The sequence below is a fragment of the Aspergillus pseudotamarii genome (assembly GCF_009193445.1).
Source record: "Aspergillus pseudotamarii strain CBS 117625 unplaced genomic scaffold BDV38scaffold_26, whole genome shotgun sequence".
NCBI classification, from domain to species: domain Eukaryota; kingdom Fungi; phylum Ascomycota; class Eurotiomycetes; order Eurotiales; family Aspergillaceae; genus Aspergillus; species Aspergillus pseudotamarii.
In genome coordinates, this window is record NW_022475040.1 from 53,005 (window position 1) to 68,543 (window position 15,539).

General features: G+C 47.6%; 6 protein-coding genes across 6 annotated transcripts; 1 reads left to right on the forward strand and 5 right to left on the reverse strand.

Annotated features, from left to right (window-relative positions):
• Window positions 1-43: 43 nt before the first annotated feature.
• Window positions 44-1,636, forward strand: BDV38DRAFT_271151 (HET domain-containing protein; the record flags this gene model as incomplete). Its single annotated transcript, XM_032057264.1, has 1 exon — window positions 44-1,636. The coding sequence occupies one exon, from the start codon at window positions 44-46 to the stop codon at window positions 1,634-1,636; it is 1,593 nt and encodes a 530-aa protein (XP_031913615.1).
• Window positions 1,637-3,425: 1,789 nt separating this feature from the next.
• On the reverse strand, window positions 3,426-5,383 carry BDV38DRAFT_271152 (cytochrome P450; the record flags this gene model as incomplete). Its single annotated transcript, XM_032057265.1, has 7 exons — window positions 3,426-3,582; window positions 3,685-3,848; window positions 3,914-4,033; window positions 4,108-4,392; window positions 4,456-4,687; window positions 4,749-5,061; window positions 5,131-5,383. 7 exons carry the CDS (start codon window positions 5,381-5,383, stop codon window positions 3,426-3,428), a joined length of 1,524 nt encoding a protein of 507 aa, XP_031913616.1.
• A 781-nt stretch (window positions 5,384-6,164) lies between these two features.
• On the reverse strand, window positions 6,165-8,225 carry BDV38DRAFT_282801 (fungal specific transcription factor domain-containing protein; the record flags this gene model as incomplete). Its single annotated transcript, XM_032059883.1, has 4 exons — window positions 6,165-6,868; window positions 6,917-7,060; window positions 7,121-7,391; window positions 7,443-8,225. The coding sequence occupies 4 exons, from the start codon at window positions 8,223-8,225 to the stop codon at window positions 6,165-6,167; spliced, it is 1,902 nt and encodes a 633-aa protein (XP_031913617.1).
• Window positions 8,226-9,075: 850 nt separating this feature from the next.
• Window positions 9,076-10,523, reverse strand: BDV38DRAFT_292768 (thermophilic desulfurizing enzyme family protein; the record flags this gene model as incomplete). The annotated part of the gene is made up of 3 exons (XM_032062085.1): window positions 9,076-9,944; window positions 9,996-10,117; window positions 10,177-10,523. The coding sequence occupies 3 exons, from the start codon at window positions 10,521-10,523 to the stop codon at window positions 9,076-9,078; spliced, it is 1,338 nt and encodes a 445-aa protein (XP_031913618.1).
• A 1,167-nt stretch (window positions 10,524-11,690) lies between these two features.
• Window positions 11,691-13,823, reverse strand: BDV38DRAFT_246365 (SIR2 family NAD-dependent protein deacylase). Its single transcript, XM_032054543.1, has one exon. It carries the CDS (start codon window positions 13,370-13,372, stop codon window positions 12,164-12,166), a length of 1,209 nt encoding a protein of 402 aa, XP_031913619.1. The 5' UTR covers window positions 13,373-13,823; the 3' UTR covers window positions 11,691-12,163.
• Window positions 13,824-14,178: 355 nt separating this feature from the next.
• Window positions 14,179-15,272, reverse strand: BDV38DRAFT_292769 (uncharacterized protein; the record flags this gene model as incomplete). The annotated part of the gene is made up of 1 exon (XM_032062086.1): window positions 14,179-15,272. The coding sequence occupies one exon, from the start codon at window positions 15,270-15,272 to the stop codon at window positions 14,262-14,264; it is 1,011 nt and encodes a 336-aa protein (XP_031913620.1). The 3' UTR covers window positions 14,179-14,261.
• Between the last annotated feature and the right edge of the window lie 267 nt (window positions 15,273-15,539).

Below are 15,539 nucleotides of genomic sequence, written 5' to 3' on the forward strand. Positions count from 1 at the left end.
AATACCATATATCGCCTTGAGTTATGTATGGGGGCAGACCCCAATGCTTCAAACGACCACGGAGAACCTCCCAAAAATGCGTATGCCAGGGGCATTCAGTACACAGAACGTGACCCTGCCACGGACCGTACGAGATGCGATGGCTCTGGTTAAGGACCTGGGGTATCGGTTCCTATGGGTGGATGCATTATGCATTGTTCAAGACGCCCCAAACAAGAGTGATCAAATACAAGTGATGAACTTGATATACAGGCGAGCCAGGTTGACCATTGTGGCGATGGTGGGCGAGAACGCTGACAGTGGTCTCCCAGGCATCATGCAGGGAACTCATATTGGGCCCCCAACTGCGGTAATTGATGGATACACGTTGCAAGCCGGGCCACCATCTTTCGAATTCGAGTTGAAGAGATCGCTTCATTCCACCCGTGGCTGGACCTATCAAGAAGTTCTCCTTTCTCCCAGATGTCTATTTATCTCGCGGTATCAGGTTTACTTCCGCTGCACCAACGGAGTCTCGGTTCAGTTTACAGATCCCTACTCACTTAACCCGATTACTACCCTGGTATGGCCTACTTCAGTCAGGTCTGAGGATGCTGAAATACTCATTGAAGGCTATGAGCGATACGTGGAGGTTTACACGCGCCGACAGTTGACATATGACAATGATATCCTCAATGCCTTTACCGCCATCCTACAGGAGTTGTCGCTCATATTCTCAGTTACATTCCATGATGCGATTCCCAATCTGAATATCGTGCGCGCTCTGCTTTGGTGCCCAACTTGTGAAACTTCTCCCGAAAGGCGTTCCTCCGTCACCAACCCATGTGCTGACTCTACTCCTTATTTCCCGAGCTGGTCATGGCTAGGGTGGAAGGGGCCGGTCACCTATTATATCGCAAACTTTGGGAAGTTACGGAATGAGACATGTATGCGTGGCCTCCTACCCCAGGCATCGCTTTTTTGGAAGCCAGCCATGTCAACAGCGTTCCAGAAAATAGAGACCTCCGACACCAAAACAATCAAACGGGAGGAAAAGGAAGTGAGATGCGGCCGTTACAATTGCCAGACCACACTAGTGGGCACGGGCAGGACTCCACACATAAAGGTCGAAGATGTACCCTATAGGAACCTCGCGGAGAGAAGCCCAAATGAACACCTCATGGGACCTGGAAGCCCGCAACACCTTCCAGAAAAGTTCATTAATCTATCGATTCTCCAATTCCGTGCTTCCACAGTCATGGCCCGAGGCTACTACTTTGGAGAGTGTCAATATAAATCTTGGATGACTGATAAATGCAACGAGATGGACGTCTTACCGATCTACGACATTCAGAGACGGCAGTGCGGTGGCTTTTTCAATCCTGCGATTCCCACCCTTACGTCTGACGAGTCCCAGCAATTTGCTATCATAGCTATGAGTGTTTCCCCTGCAGTGTGCCTTCCTTATAAGGAACTTATTGACAGGTCCTATGGCTTTATGGGTATCGATGAAGAAAAGTGCATGTGCATCCTACATGTCATGTTAGTCAGGTTTCATGGGGAGGTAGCAGAGCGTGTCGCGACAGGCATGATGCATCCTAGAGCCTGGAAGGATGCAGAGCCAGGTCCAGAATATAGACTTATCAATCTGGCGTGATATCCTCTTTTCCTTTTTCTTTTTCTTTTTTTTTTTTTTTGGAACTTGACTGGCAAATGCGGTGACGGTGCTAAGATCCAGACCTTTTAGGAAGGCTATTCCCGTTTAGAAAAATCTGTTAGTTATACATGTATAATATTATATAATAGAATTAAAAATAGAATATACATGTTCTCACTATAAAAGTAGACCTGATTAGGGTACCAGGAAACCGCATCCGAGCTGAGACAATGTCAACGTTAGATTCAGTAAGTGGTCCAGCCCCGAAGCTCTATAGATACCACATCCGGACTAGAGAAGAGTGTATTTTGAACTAGAGTTCTCCCGAGGTCCCGGAGAGCGTCCATCGCGCCTAGTGTTGTAGGGAGCTTAAGGATCTTTCCAGTATTTAGTTCGGCTAGGGGGTATCTCACTTATACAGCTATGCTACAGAACTGCATCCTTCCACAGAATGTCTTGGCCTAAGCTTTCAAATGGCCACTGTGGTCTCTCTCTAGTAGGATTAAATCCCCAGCAAACAAAGCCTGGTGGGGAGTCGGGACTTTGTGATTTTGTCGAAAATTATAAATATATGCTACCTCCTATCTACGCATGATTTCCCCAGCGGCTCGACTATCTACATTCATGTCAATAAGAACTGTCTCCGCTCCTTGATAATGACCAACTACATGTGTATCCAGCGTGTGGTATGTGATTTCCATGTTATGGACAAGCATAACTAACGTTCAAGTCTTTCTAGAGCACGTTGATCTCCCAACCAAGAGTCTTGTCCAGCGTGGACTTAATGTAATCTCGGAGATGCCTCACCCGTAACAATCCTTACAAGCCCTATTATTGCCGCCGCTAGGCTGAGCAGACATCGAAAGAGTTGAAGCTTTGTATTTTTCTCAAACCTGGAAAAATAAATTGTGCTTGTAGAGCAACCGAATACTCACGTAAACCAAGTCATACTCAAAGGGAGATACTATTCACTGTGGAATAACAAAGATGACATTCTATTTATGCAATACTTACGGTTGAAGGTACAGTTCGGGATATTATAAAGTCCTAAATGTGGCTAGATATATAAACTCAATTCCAGAAAAACAGTGCCACTTGCTACTAAATAGTAGTTACTGAGCCAATACCACCACAATAAATCGATGTCACATACAGTCCTACATGAAATATGCCCATGTAACTTACAAAACTCCGATGGACAGGAAATCCCGATCCCTCGACACAAATCCAATGCCGATCCCGATAATGTAGCATTAAATTAAATTGCGGGGCCGACGGGGCCGAGTCGCTTACTCCCGGTTTTCTCTTTTTAAACTGTCGATCTTAGTTTCGGGAAGAAGTTTTACTGTTTCACCGGATAGAATCGTGGACCAGTGATGATGACTGTATTAGGGATTATGCTTGTTCATATAGTTTCCGTAAATTTTGGATTTCTTGGTTTGTTGAAGTGTTAAGTGAGTTTATAGTCTTATAGAGGACTGGGAAAGTGGATTTATAGTTATAGGTGGTGAAAAAATAAGAAAAAGAAAAGAAGAGAGAAAATAAAAGGAAAAGAAAGTCATATCATCCAGGGTATTCATAGATTTATCTAGGCAAACTATGAAGGAAATCTGTGGACCTCAACAGCATGATTATTCATAATGGACCGGCCCACGATGTGATACATAATTCAAAACAAATATTCCATGCACAACATGGGTCATATTGCACGTCCTAAAACCTAAACTACCTAACCCCAGTACAAACATGTATATAGTATGTTGTTACTCTGAAAGAAGCTATACGGAAACTAATCGACAGCTTCGAACTTCACCGGCAAGCCAGGCTTCCCATACTCCATCGTGAAAAAGTCCTTCTGCTTCGGTCGCTGGAAATCCGGCGGAAGACTGGGCCGATAGTTCCGGAATATATATGCCATCACAATCGTGAGTTCCGCGAATGCGACGCTAAAAATGACGAGGACCATCAGTATCCAGTCTCAACCAGGAGGAAATCAAAACATTCTTTGCTAGGCGCAGATATTCAGCAGATAGGGGGTTTGAACTCACTTCTGACCAATGCACATCCTAGCACCCTTGGAGAAGGTACAGAGGTACTGGTCCAGATTTTTGGAGTCGGGCTGCAGCCAGCGCTCGGGGTTGAAGGTTCGGGCATCAGGGCCCCAGAGCTCTTCGCTGTAGTGCATCGTGTAGGCGGAGATTGAGATGACGGTCTAGAAAGGTTAGTTCATCCATTTGAGTTGGACACTACATGGAAAGAAATTGGGTAGATACATACTCCGGGGGGTATGACCTTTCCATCAACAGTAAAGGGCTGAGCTAGGTCATCGGGGACAATGCGAGGTAACCGGCCAGGGACGGGCATTCCGATCCTCAGGGACTCTTTCACGCAAGCCGTCTAAGATCTCTGTCAGTACTCGGAACTGTTCCGTGGCAAAAGGGGTTGCGATAGAGACGATCAAGAGGATATACCAGATAATCGATCTTTTCAAGTTCTATAAGTGGCAAAACTCCCTGCTCGTTTGGTTGCACCGATTGTAACGCCTGGACCAATTTGGTTTGGACCTTTTTGTCCGGGAGAATATGGAGCAGGGCTGCTGTCAGGGTAGATGCAGTGGTATCCGCTCCAGCAATCAAGATATCCATGGCCTCAGTGACTTTCTGAGGGTAGGACACTGAAGTAAGGTGGTCGAAGACAACTGGATGGGGGGTGGTATTGCCGTGTTTCTCGTAGTGATTCATGCAGCTCTCGGCGAACTAATAAGATAGGTCAGACAGTGAATCTGAGCACGAAGGTTGTAATGACATGGTATGTCTTACATTAATTACTTCAACAAAGGATGCAACCTTTTTGTTCAAGATCTTAACAATACTCTTTGGCAAACATGACCCAATCTTCCGCAGTATGGGCCATTCGTGGGCTGTCCACAGGTCGCTGGCGACCGAATCAAACGCTCTCAAGAACCATGAGTCAAATGTCGACTCTTCCTCTTCGAGCATATTGGCGGAGCGCGCAAAAGCAAACTCCATGATAACCTCTGTGGTGAGACATCTTTACGCTGTTAGCCACACGCTCAACACCTTTTGACGGAACCGAATCAGAGAGAGATTACCGAAAGGCATCATAAACGTTTATCAAGTGCTTCTCCCTCAATCTGTCGATCTTTTTCATCATGATGCCCGCCTTGGTATGAATAACCCCTTCAAGCTTGAATACACCCATTCGAGAAAAAAGAGGATTCAGCATTTTGCGTCTTTCTTTATGCAGCGCCGGATCTGTCTCACCAAACAGCGAGTGGTCAATGTTGAATGAGCTGTAGAACGGGGGATGCTTGAGGAAGGGCTTGGATTGGCTGTAGATGACTTTGTATTGGTGAACGTCAGAAAGGTGAAGTTCATTAGGGGCAATGCGAAGGGCCTTGGTTTCTAGATTTTTGAGATGGACGCGTCATTAGCAACATACACAATGTTAAAGCTCCCTTGGGGAGGGCGTACGGTATTTCTCGTGCAGTCTTTCAAATTCATGCTCTGGAAAGCCTGCCTGGTTGGTTTTATAGAGCCAGTTCGTGGATAAAGATGCATCAGGTGGGCCTGAGAATTGGGACAGTGGATGGAAATGGCGACGATAGATGCTTCGGACGATATGTAAAGTCCCCATTCCAATGATGAGCGCTACCAGAATGCTGGCCCCCTGTGTCTTTAGGAAGGGCACGCCCAAGTTGTCTGCCATATTGGCTATGTTTGACATGGCGGTCTGCATACACACTATTTCACACTGGTCCTGATCTGATGAAGGATTACTACAGAGCAATTTCCTCTCAAGTGCTGGACCTCACCGGCGTATTTATAGCTTTGATCCCCCTGCACTTGCTGTGGGAATCTCCACCGACGCTCGATCACCGAGCTGGGATGCATACACATCGAAGTCTCGATTTGACCCGAATACCTGCTCGGAGGCTTGTCTTCTATCTTCTGTAGTACATGCGGAACCTGTTCTGGCTGGCTGCATCTCCGCCGGGTAGTGGATCGTTTATGTATCGGCTCCGCAACGGACTAAGCGGGTGGATAACGCATAAGCAACAACCATTGTCGTCCTACCAAAAGCACTAGTATAGTAATGTAATAATTCAAGGATAGCGCAGGTCGGTAATGTCAAGTTGCTTAACCCCTCTCGTGGGTTGACCATCTTATGAATGATACATGTCAATACCCTGGTCGTTATATAGGAATAGCCTGGCTGTACAACATAGACAGATACGCTTTAGGCATTATACAGATTGCTATGATAGGTGTGTCCATTGTGAACGCGTGAAGTATTGAAATGGTACCTGGAGCCAGGCGATAAAATATCACGAGGCCCATGAGTACGGGGGATCGGTCAACGGTTTCACCTCCTCAACAAGCTCTTCGAGAGAAGATATAAATCCTGTTCGAAGATGTGGCCACGCATTATACGATCTAAGAATACGTTGACATTCCCTGAGGAGACGTGTGGAAGCCCCTGGTTCCAAGAGGACTCCAACACCAGTTTAGTAAGGTCGACAGTCGGCATCGCCAGCAATCCACTGTTTCTCCAGCACTGGATCGGGGTCACGGTCGATCCTTAACAGCCTATATGGCGAAGACCGGTCTGAATGACGCATTTCTGTAGTAGTGCCGGCTTGGAACCGCTCATAGACCCATAAATATAGGAACGCAAATAGGAGACTGAAACAATGGTAACAGGCAGGAGCTGAGACACCACGAAGCTCCCTAATTATTGCACCAGCATGTACTACACATTTACGCGCACGTTCCGTGTCTTTCTCCATCATTTGAGCGATGCGATTCCCGGCAGCGATACTCTCCACAGTAGTAACAAGCCACCCGGTGTAAGCAAGTATATCCCGTATAGAAGTGTATCTAAAGATGGAAATTAAATGATAGCAGATATTGAAGCAGTCAGCGAAAGCGGGCACTGACTTTGCTAGTGTGCAGTTCGGCTCTAAGAGTTGGTATCTGGAATCCAGGCTTGAGTATGAGTTGGGCGTCTCCTGCAAGTACGGCAACGTGCAGGGATTACCGCTAGGCACTAGAAAGCGAGCAGAACACTGAGACGCATTGACAGCTTGCTTCTCTCCGACAAAAAGACCAAGTAGTACTGTTAATCTGTTGAACCAGGGTAGTTGTTCAAGAGAGAGGTCATTACTACAGCTAGGCGACAGAAATTCTCTTATAGTGATCGCTGGTGTCTCTGGTGGAGGTTAGTACTGAAAAGGTCAAGAATCAGATTCTAACTTACCCTGGCAGGATTGGAGATGCGACGCCCAGGAGTGAGCATCCTGGCTGCTCCAGAGTTCATCTGGATATGGGAGTCTGTGCTCAAAATCATCTATCGTATAGCTTGGTTGCATATCATGAAATATGACACAGAACGAGTCGAGCACTGGGTCCAATAGTAAGCCGGTTATTCTGCTATTAAGTTCAAGAGCAAGATATAACGCACGGAAAAACGCATATACTAGCCGGGTGTGGGCTTCTGCTTGGAGCCATGCATGCCATCGGCCGTGGATATTCACAGTTCGGGAGACATCCAGCAAGGCAGAATCTCTTTTGCTGTGGGGTTTAAGAAAAGGGCGGATGAGTGTAGCCAGCCAGGTCCGTAGAAACTGCAAATTGATGATATTGTCTCGGAAACCATTGAACACAAGGTTAACATTGAGCAGCAAAGTTGATTGCGCCAGGGTCACTGCATCGAATTGCAGCGCTTTCATAGCCTGGAGCGGTTAGCATGACCAAATCGCGTTGTATTGAGACGTTGGGCGTACATCAAGAGGGATCGCACGACGTAAGAGTTCGGAGAGAACGATGATGTACTGTCTACCCATAGCCATTCTAGTATATTGGCTCCCAATAACCGCCACGGCAAGCACTAGAACCCACGAGCCGTCGCTTTCGAGCATTATTGGATGTATAAATGGCATCTGTGCATGGAAATACTCAAAATACAGCTGAACAAGACAATTGAGGCGGTTGACGTCGGGAAAAGCCAACTCCTTGAAACAGATGTCCGTCTGAGACAGATAGAAGCTCTGAATCTTTTCATACGTTTCATTACGTATGGCACCAACATGGAAGAAGTTTTCTGCGATCAGTAAATCATCCTCAGAATGGGAATCCAGATCCCCTCTAGAAGATGTAGAGCTAGATACTGTGGGATCATTTGGTACATGCGCTGCGGTTTGGGAAGATTGATGAATTTCTTCCGCGGGAGTAGGCAGTGACCGTAGCGTAGCTGGTTCAATAGGTGTGCTCGACCTGGGCGTTTGTAAAATCGAAGGAGGTTCAAGTGGGAGTGGAATTTGATGACAGAGCGAGTCCAAACCATTGAATCCAGCGCCGCTGTTGAGGGAAGCATTATATTGCGGATCATCAAGGCAGTCGAATGGACCCCATGTGAACAAATTGCCCAAGTTAGGAGCATAGTTCGAATAGCCCAACGCACCGAAAAGGGGCATTACCTCCGGCGGCGGTTGAACGCTAGCGTTTCCCACTAGCTGCTGGTCATCCGGTAACAGCCTAGACTTCCCTATGTCTCCATTGAAGCTCATTTCTGCTTGGTCTATGCCATCTTGACATGATACATGCACTGTGCATGATTTGTTCCGATCGTCATCATCACCACCACCACGAGAGTGATGATCAAATACACAAGTGCGATTCTTGTTAATGCAGCGAGTGCAAGGCGGGTGCCCACTACAGCGCTGTTTCTCCCGTGCGCAGCTTTGACAAGCATGATTGCTTCGAGGCCTTTTAGCCCTGGATGTCAGAAGAGGTTGATTCTGCTGATCGCCATGCGTGCTGATATGCCGTTGCAATGTGTCTCTATGTACCAATAAGCTAGATGGCCTGACTCCATATGCAAGAGCTCATACCTTCGTGAGAACGATTTTGAGCACAAGGAACAGCTAAAAGGGCGCACCCCTAAATGACCCCTGAGATGGCGGTCAAGGTGTTCCTGGCGACGGAAAGTTTCGCGACAAACATCGCAAGAGAAAACCGGGGTATTCTTGGTAGAGCCCATCATTCAAATCATGGACAACCCCTTTCAATGGGAACAGGCCTTGAGATTAGCATTTTTTTTTTCTTTCTTTCTTTTTTTTTTTTTTGCCAACGCATTACTTCTGCAAGTAATGGATTTTGATTGAAACCTGAAGGTTTTCTCGGAAGTTGTGACTGGTCAGTAAATTCCGCTTAGTAAGAGGAGGTTTCCCCGCAAAAATGTGTTGCCTGGATTGAAGGGCAGCAAGGCAACCCTTGTGGATAGGACGTATGAGCAGTAAGTTCGTAAGCACTAGTAGTTCTTACACGAATACCGATATCGGATAATTCACGCAAATACAGATTCATCCATACCTAGAAGCTATGGTTATAGCTAAGCTGTATGATACGTACTACCATCTAGGTGTACCAGGTAGGATTGGGGACTTCATTCAACAACCAAAACCGTCCCAGCTCTGACTCCTTGTAAGCCACAGGATCATGCAATGTATGAGTCCGCACATCCTTCCAGAAGCGATCAAACCCATACTTCTCTGCTGTAGATCTTGCTCCGGTAACTTCAAACACGCCGCTAGTAACCTCCAGGGATGTATGAGTCGCTACCACCTTCACACTGGCAACCCATTCAGCCACCTCACCACGTTTACGTGCAGACAGATCCCTCTTCGGCCCATTATCAGTGAAAGCATCGGCAATCTCTTTACCTGCACGATCAGCTAGAGCATCCGCAGCCCGTAAGGAGGCAAAGAACCTTCCGTAGCGGGACAGAACGTAGTGCTCATCCGCTGGGTTTGGCTTGGGGTCATGGGCAAATGGCCAGGCACGAGTTTGAGTGAGAGTATAATGCCTCGCCGTGCGCAGAGCACCTTGCGCGATCCCAATATAGAAATTAGAGAACACGAGCTGGATAGTAGGCAACAGAAGGGCGGTAAAGGGGACTTGGAGGACTTCGGGGATCGGTGCTTTTGTTTCGCTTGACCATCCCAAAGCGTCCTCCCAAGCGATGGGAACATTTTCAATCTTAACCGAGCCAGACTCCGTGAGACGTAGACCAATATTGTTCCAGTTATGTGAGAAGACGATACCTGGCTGGTTGGTCGGTACAAAGGCGAATATGTGGCCTTCTGTGTCTTCATAGACACCTTCCAGGACGGTGAGATCGGAGACTACACCTCCCGTGTTGAAGTTCTTGAATCCGTTGAATACAAGACCATCACCCGATGGAGCACGAGTAACTCGGCTATCATTATCGCGAGGGTTTACAGCTCCTTGGGAGAGTTAGCCGGCCGTTTTCATGCTAGCAACTCGATGTATGTTACCTCCGATGAAGTAGTTGTTCTCAATGATCAGTTTCTCATATCGTTCCTTTTGTTCATCCGTACCCACAATATGTGCAGTAACTGACCAAAGCAAATGGTACCCCAACAGCATACCAATTGATCTAAACAGTCAATTAGCAAATATCGAGTCACTCACTTTCATTTCGTAATATAGACTTACCCGTCTCCTGCAGCTACCTCGCGGATGACCTTGTATCCTGTCTCCCAGCTCTCCCCACCACCACCGTACTTGACGTCACCAAGTACCTTGGTTAGACCGGAGCTCTTCAGCAAAGAGATCTCAGCTCTGGGTGTCTTTTGGTCTTTGCTCCTCGCCGATGCATCTGGAGCAAGAATGTCGGACACTTTACGCGCTCGCTCTAGCCATCCAGCCGTTGTGGTTGGCTGACCCTCCGCTGCGAAAGCGTCGTGGTGGACTTGGTAGACAGAGGGGTCTGATGCAGGGGGTGCTGGATTTGGTGCAGGGTGGTTTTGAAGAGTTAGAACTGTCGGGTTGGATTGTGACATGATGTCTTGAACTAATACTTGGCTATGGTTCAGCGATGTATGCAGTACAAGTTTATAGGAAGATTGTGCAGGGTCAAGCGTCAGTTTATATAGCCGCGAGTCACATTGTTCAAATGCGTACATGCGTTCGTCCGAAATACCTGCCGATGATGCCATTTCTGATGCGCATTTTATCGATAATTCGTGATCATGATCGACTCTCCGTTACTCTCTGGAGGCCTAATATTCGGCATATGATTTCTGGACTAAATGGATAAGGTGATAAGGTTATTGTTTGGAGTGCAATAAGAGCGGGTTGCTGTAGAATGATTCGCGGTGGGTCGTGATTGTGTGCTTCTCGCTCCGATCACGTCTTCAACTAGTCGCTGACTCAATTTTGGATTTATCGCAAGCTCGCCCTCTTGTCTGGTAGGATGACATTTAAATAAAGGCTAGGTTGAGCCTCTTTAAAGAGAAGAGTTGTAGTTGACCTGAAGGTCAATGTGTTCATCTTGTTCATTACTGAATTAGTACTCTATAGGATGGAGTACATTAGGTGGATGGATGATTTTATCGGCCTTAATCCCCCCAAAGGTTGAAGCGATATATAAGACTAGGTCAATCATATTCTTTCTATCTCGATTGTCTATATTATTGATTTCTTATAACCAAACTGTGTGCTAGGCCTAGAACTGAGCGGGTAACGCGTTGAACCCGACCCGGTGATTTTCTAGAACCCGGCTCTGGGTTCGGGTCCTAGGACCAAACCTATCCTGACCCTAGGGAATCTGTATAGGTTGGGTCAGGTCGAGTTAATTGGATCGTCGAGCTCGATCCCGGGAAAGGCGAGAGCTACCTGGCTGGAATTTGCATCGACAAGCACATCAACGTAGACAGGTGGGTGCGCATGCGAGATCTTATTTGATGCCTGTACCTCTAACAAGCCAAGTAGAATGCTTACCAATACTATGAACGTTGCCCCTTGGCCTATTCTGTCGAATCTACAGTCCTTGTGGATCAGGCCTGATGTTTGGCCCGAAAGCTCATTTACCAGGATAATAGTCCTGGGGTATCCGCTCAAGTGGTCCTTCTTACCTCCCATATTTAGCCTTTCTGTATGTCATTCCCCAGGGCCAACTGTAGGCATTGACCCTGTGAGGTCTCCGGCTTTGGCAGACGAGCCATAGAGGAACAAGGTAAACTTGGAGATGACCTAGTCTTGGAAGCCAATTATTTTTGTTCGCCGAGATTGTACGGGAATCGTTCAAAAGAAAACGAGCGGTGTAATGTCCTGTGCTCTTACTATATCGTGGTAGTTTCACTGCTGGAGAACCTCGCGGGTCTACAGTGCCTTTTTGGTCTTGCGGTTAACTCTACCAATGCAGCGGGATAGGACCGTCACAAGTGGCTTGGGTTTCTGGGGACTAGCAAAATCACTTGATATACAAGCTATAACAGGAAGATAAACACTAAACTACAGTAAGAACTAGAAAGCGGGGACCAAACAATGCACCAGTTACTATGTCTCTTGATTGCATGGGCGGTTACCCCAGCTGACTCGGTTCAAGAGCACTCAGGTGCTAATTGGCATCGTTATTTAGTAAGCCGTGCTGTCGACAAAGGTGCCAATTCAACACTTGGCCTGAGCTTTAGCCATGCTGCTACTCGAGCTGCGAGATAATGCGCGGTATCTCTCCAAAATTCCTCAACCAGATGGGGCGGATCCCCATAGCGAGGTAGTGTTCAGACCGCTGCTCAATCTCTTGACCAGAGGGCACCCGATCGTCGGCCAAACCACCAGGCCACGGCAACAGCGCATAATGATATCTGCCAGGCCACCTTTCAAAGGCATCTTGAAGCAACTGATTCATGTACCTGTCTGAGAATGAACACCCAACATACAAGGCCACGTGAACAGGGTTCTCCAGGTAGTCAGACTTGAAGCATTCCAGGACCTTTGAGACGGACTGCCCATATTGCGACTGATAGCCACTTGTGGCGAAGACGTATGGTACTGTTGTTATAATGAACGGTTTTCTCGGCGTATATCCATGCGGATGGTACACTGGGAGGTATAGCCCACCGGGCCCGATTGATATCGCAAAACGGTTCGGATCACCTGCTATTTCGTCTCCACGCATCGCAATTGCCGCGCTGGGAATCTGCAGATCTGAAAGTGCTTGCTCCATGAAATCATCGTAGTTGTATGTGATGATGGCGTCCCAGCCCATAAAATGGTCCCCTCTTTCGGGAACAAACTGATTCCGTGCTAATTTTGCAATCGCGCGATGTGTCTCGCTCGGCATCCTATTCCCCTCGTAGAGCATGGCTGTCATCAGGGTAAACAGTCGCTGTCCGCAAAGGTCGTGACAAACATCAGCGCCGCGCATCAAGACATCAGCATCAACTGATTGACCATTCCTCTGGGCCTGTTCAATACGCTGCAGAACTTCGACCGCGGTCCTCTCTTCATCAGCGTTGTATCTTCTTGCTGATTCTCTGTAATAGCCAATCGTAAAGTTCCGCTGAACGCCATTCTCACCGGTATGACTGTAGTCAAAGGTAGGTGTCCAGTCGGTACCTGCGATCTTTACTGGGTTCCTGGAGATGAACCTCTCATTGACAAGCCCTTGTGGAGCATCAGGAGGCAGCTGCTCCAAGTCCTGAGGCTTGGGAAGCCAAAGCTCCATGACTCTGCCAATTGTCTGGCGCAGCAGACCCTCCACTAGTGCTGGCCAGCTTGGAGCATTGCAAGGGGCCGCCATCGACACGCCAGCCCCAAGCACGAGCGACAGCGCCGAGGAGCGGCGTATCTGGCGAAGAAGAGAAATGTCGAATTCTCGCACATTCCAACCAAGTTCCCTTCTCATCTCCCTAGTTGTCTCGGAAGTGTTGGTCACAAACTGTCTCACACGTTCTTGAGTCGCATCGACATCGATGAGAGCGTGTCCCAGTTGGCTGTTCAAGTGGTGACCCCTCTGAACACTTCTGCAAAGCCCATTGATAATTGTTTCGATCTGATAGAGCGAATGGGCCGAGGGCTCACGTCGTCGCAGGTCGGCAAGAACGTTTGGATCGAAATTAGCAAGCAATTGCCGCCATTGTGTCGGGAAGTTGCTGGGCCGTGCTGGTACGGCAGGTGGAGAGACTGCGCGAGACCATACTGCTCTTAGACGTTTTGACAGCTTACCACAAATCACACTTGGAAAGAGTTATGGAATACCTGGTTCGTCAGTTCCCTGTGGTGGGGGTTCACTATTCGACGCCATTGCTGCGTATTATGAGGATTTCTACAGAAAGTGACAAATAGCCGTTTCATCTGTACTTGAGATCTTGCTAGGATTCTCTAAGGCAATCAATGTTGTCATTACAAGAGAGTAGAACAATGGTTTTCTATTCATGCATCATGAGTTCGCAGAATCATGAGATCAAATATAGGTGATGTAATGTAGGTTCTAGACATTGTTTAAGCTTCGAAATTATCTGAAAGCGGAAACATCTGGACGTGGTATGACCTTCTGTTGTCCTAATCCGTTCTACCCTTCTTTTCGGCTGCTTTTATTTAATTAATTTGTTAGATGGCTCTAGATCAATACCTCTGGATGGGGCTAGGCTCTTCTGCCCCATGACACAGTCCTTGGGGTGAAACGTTATAGCAAAGCACGGCAATAATTACTATCGACTCCGCGTTGGCGTTGCTTTTGACAAAGGACAGACAGATTCACAGTATAAACATCAGTAGGAAGTGAACTATTGACTTTAGCCTGCAAAATCGATTTCCCCATTTTTCACATGCTGAGAGGTATAGCTGACGCCAGCGACCTTGAGCCCATCGCGATCGAGAAGCGTGATAGTGTCACCGTCTGTAGATAAGGGGTAATTTGGAACCTCAAAGGCCTCGGTGGCCTTTGCACCTAAAGCCGCATCCATAGGGAGAAACTGTTGTGCCCAGCGCGAATTGCGGATCCTCCAACCTGCGAGCGATATCTTGCGGTTTGTGAGGTTCGCCAGGGTAACAAACTGCTTCTTGTCTTCTCCTTGGCCAAAAGAATCCACAACGGCCTTGCGGATAGCAACTGAATTTTCGACAAGGTCCCCAGGCAGGAGGTCTTTCCAGGTGACTCGTGATATGGCATGGCCACTATTCTCACTTGTATGCACGGCCTGCGATGCAAAGGCGAGGAAAATACCAACCCATCTATCGGCCTCTGGGACGGCCCCTCGGAATTGGAAGAGAAGCGCGCCGTCCTGGAACACGCCATCGTCACCCGAGTACCTTCGGATGTTGCCCTGGTTCATGTGGACATTGTGTATTCCATCCTTTCTGTTGAATTGCTCGCCGAAGATGTAAACGACAGCCCTCTCGTCGATTGCTTGCTGGACTTTAGGCACCAGGACATCGATAATGTCATTGTTTGGACCAGTAATGTCGTGCTCAAGAACCCGACCGGTATTTACATCAAAGAGATTACCCCGGATGTAATCAAGCCGTAGGCCGCCCCGTTCTGGCTCTTTATCGTCCAATTGCTCGAAGCCGGGCTCGAGCTCCGACAGACCCCCAACGAGCGGATGGCCGCTCATATCCTCATTTACCCAATAGACAAGTCGCGACTCTTGTCGGTCTCCAGACCTGATGTTTATGGCGGCGTGAAAGTCTGGCCCTCCATTATTGTGAAAATTAAGAGTTAGATGAGGTTTTCTGGTCCCACGACGTTCAACATTGTAATCTTTGGGATAGGCCTTCCAGACGCCGTAATTGACCAGCGGCATGTTGCTTCTAAGCTGGAAATGATGATGTGAATCAAAAGCGCTTGTTGACCGTAATATACGACGGTTCTCAGGATGGAATTGGTTAGATTTGGGGGCATCTATACCCCGTGGGTTTGTAGTCATACGATGGGTAGGACGCTCTTGGACAACGTCACCACTTGGAGTGTTGAGACTTCCTACCTTGGTTTGATTTATGTCACGCATAGGTGAACCGTACCTGATATTATCCAATGAAGTATCAATTATACTTGTGTGAACAGGTGGTTT

Coding starts and splice junctions, on each gene's coding strand:
- BDV38DRAFT_246365 (XM_032054543.1), bottom strand. CDS start 13,372: ATGAGAAGGGAACTTGGTTGGAATGTGCGAGAATTCGACATTTCTCTT.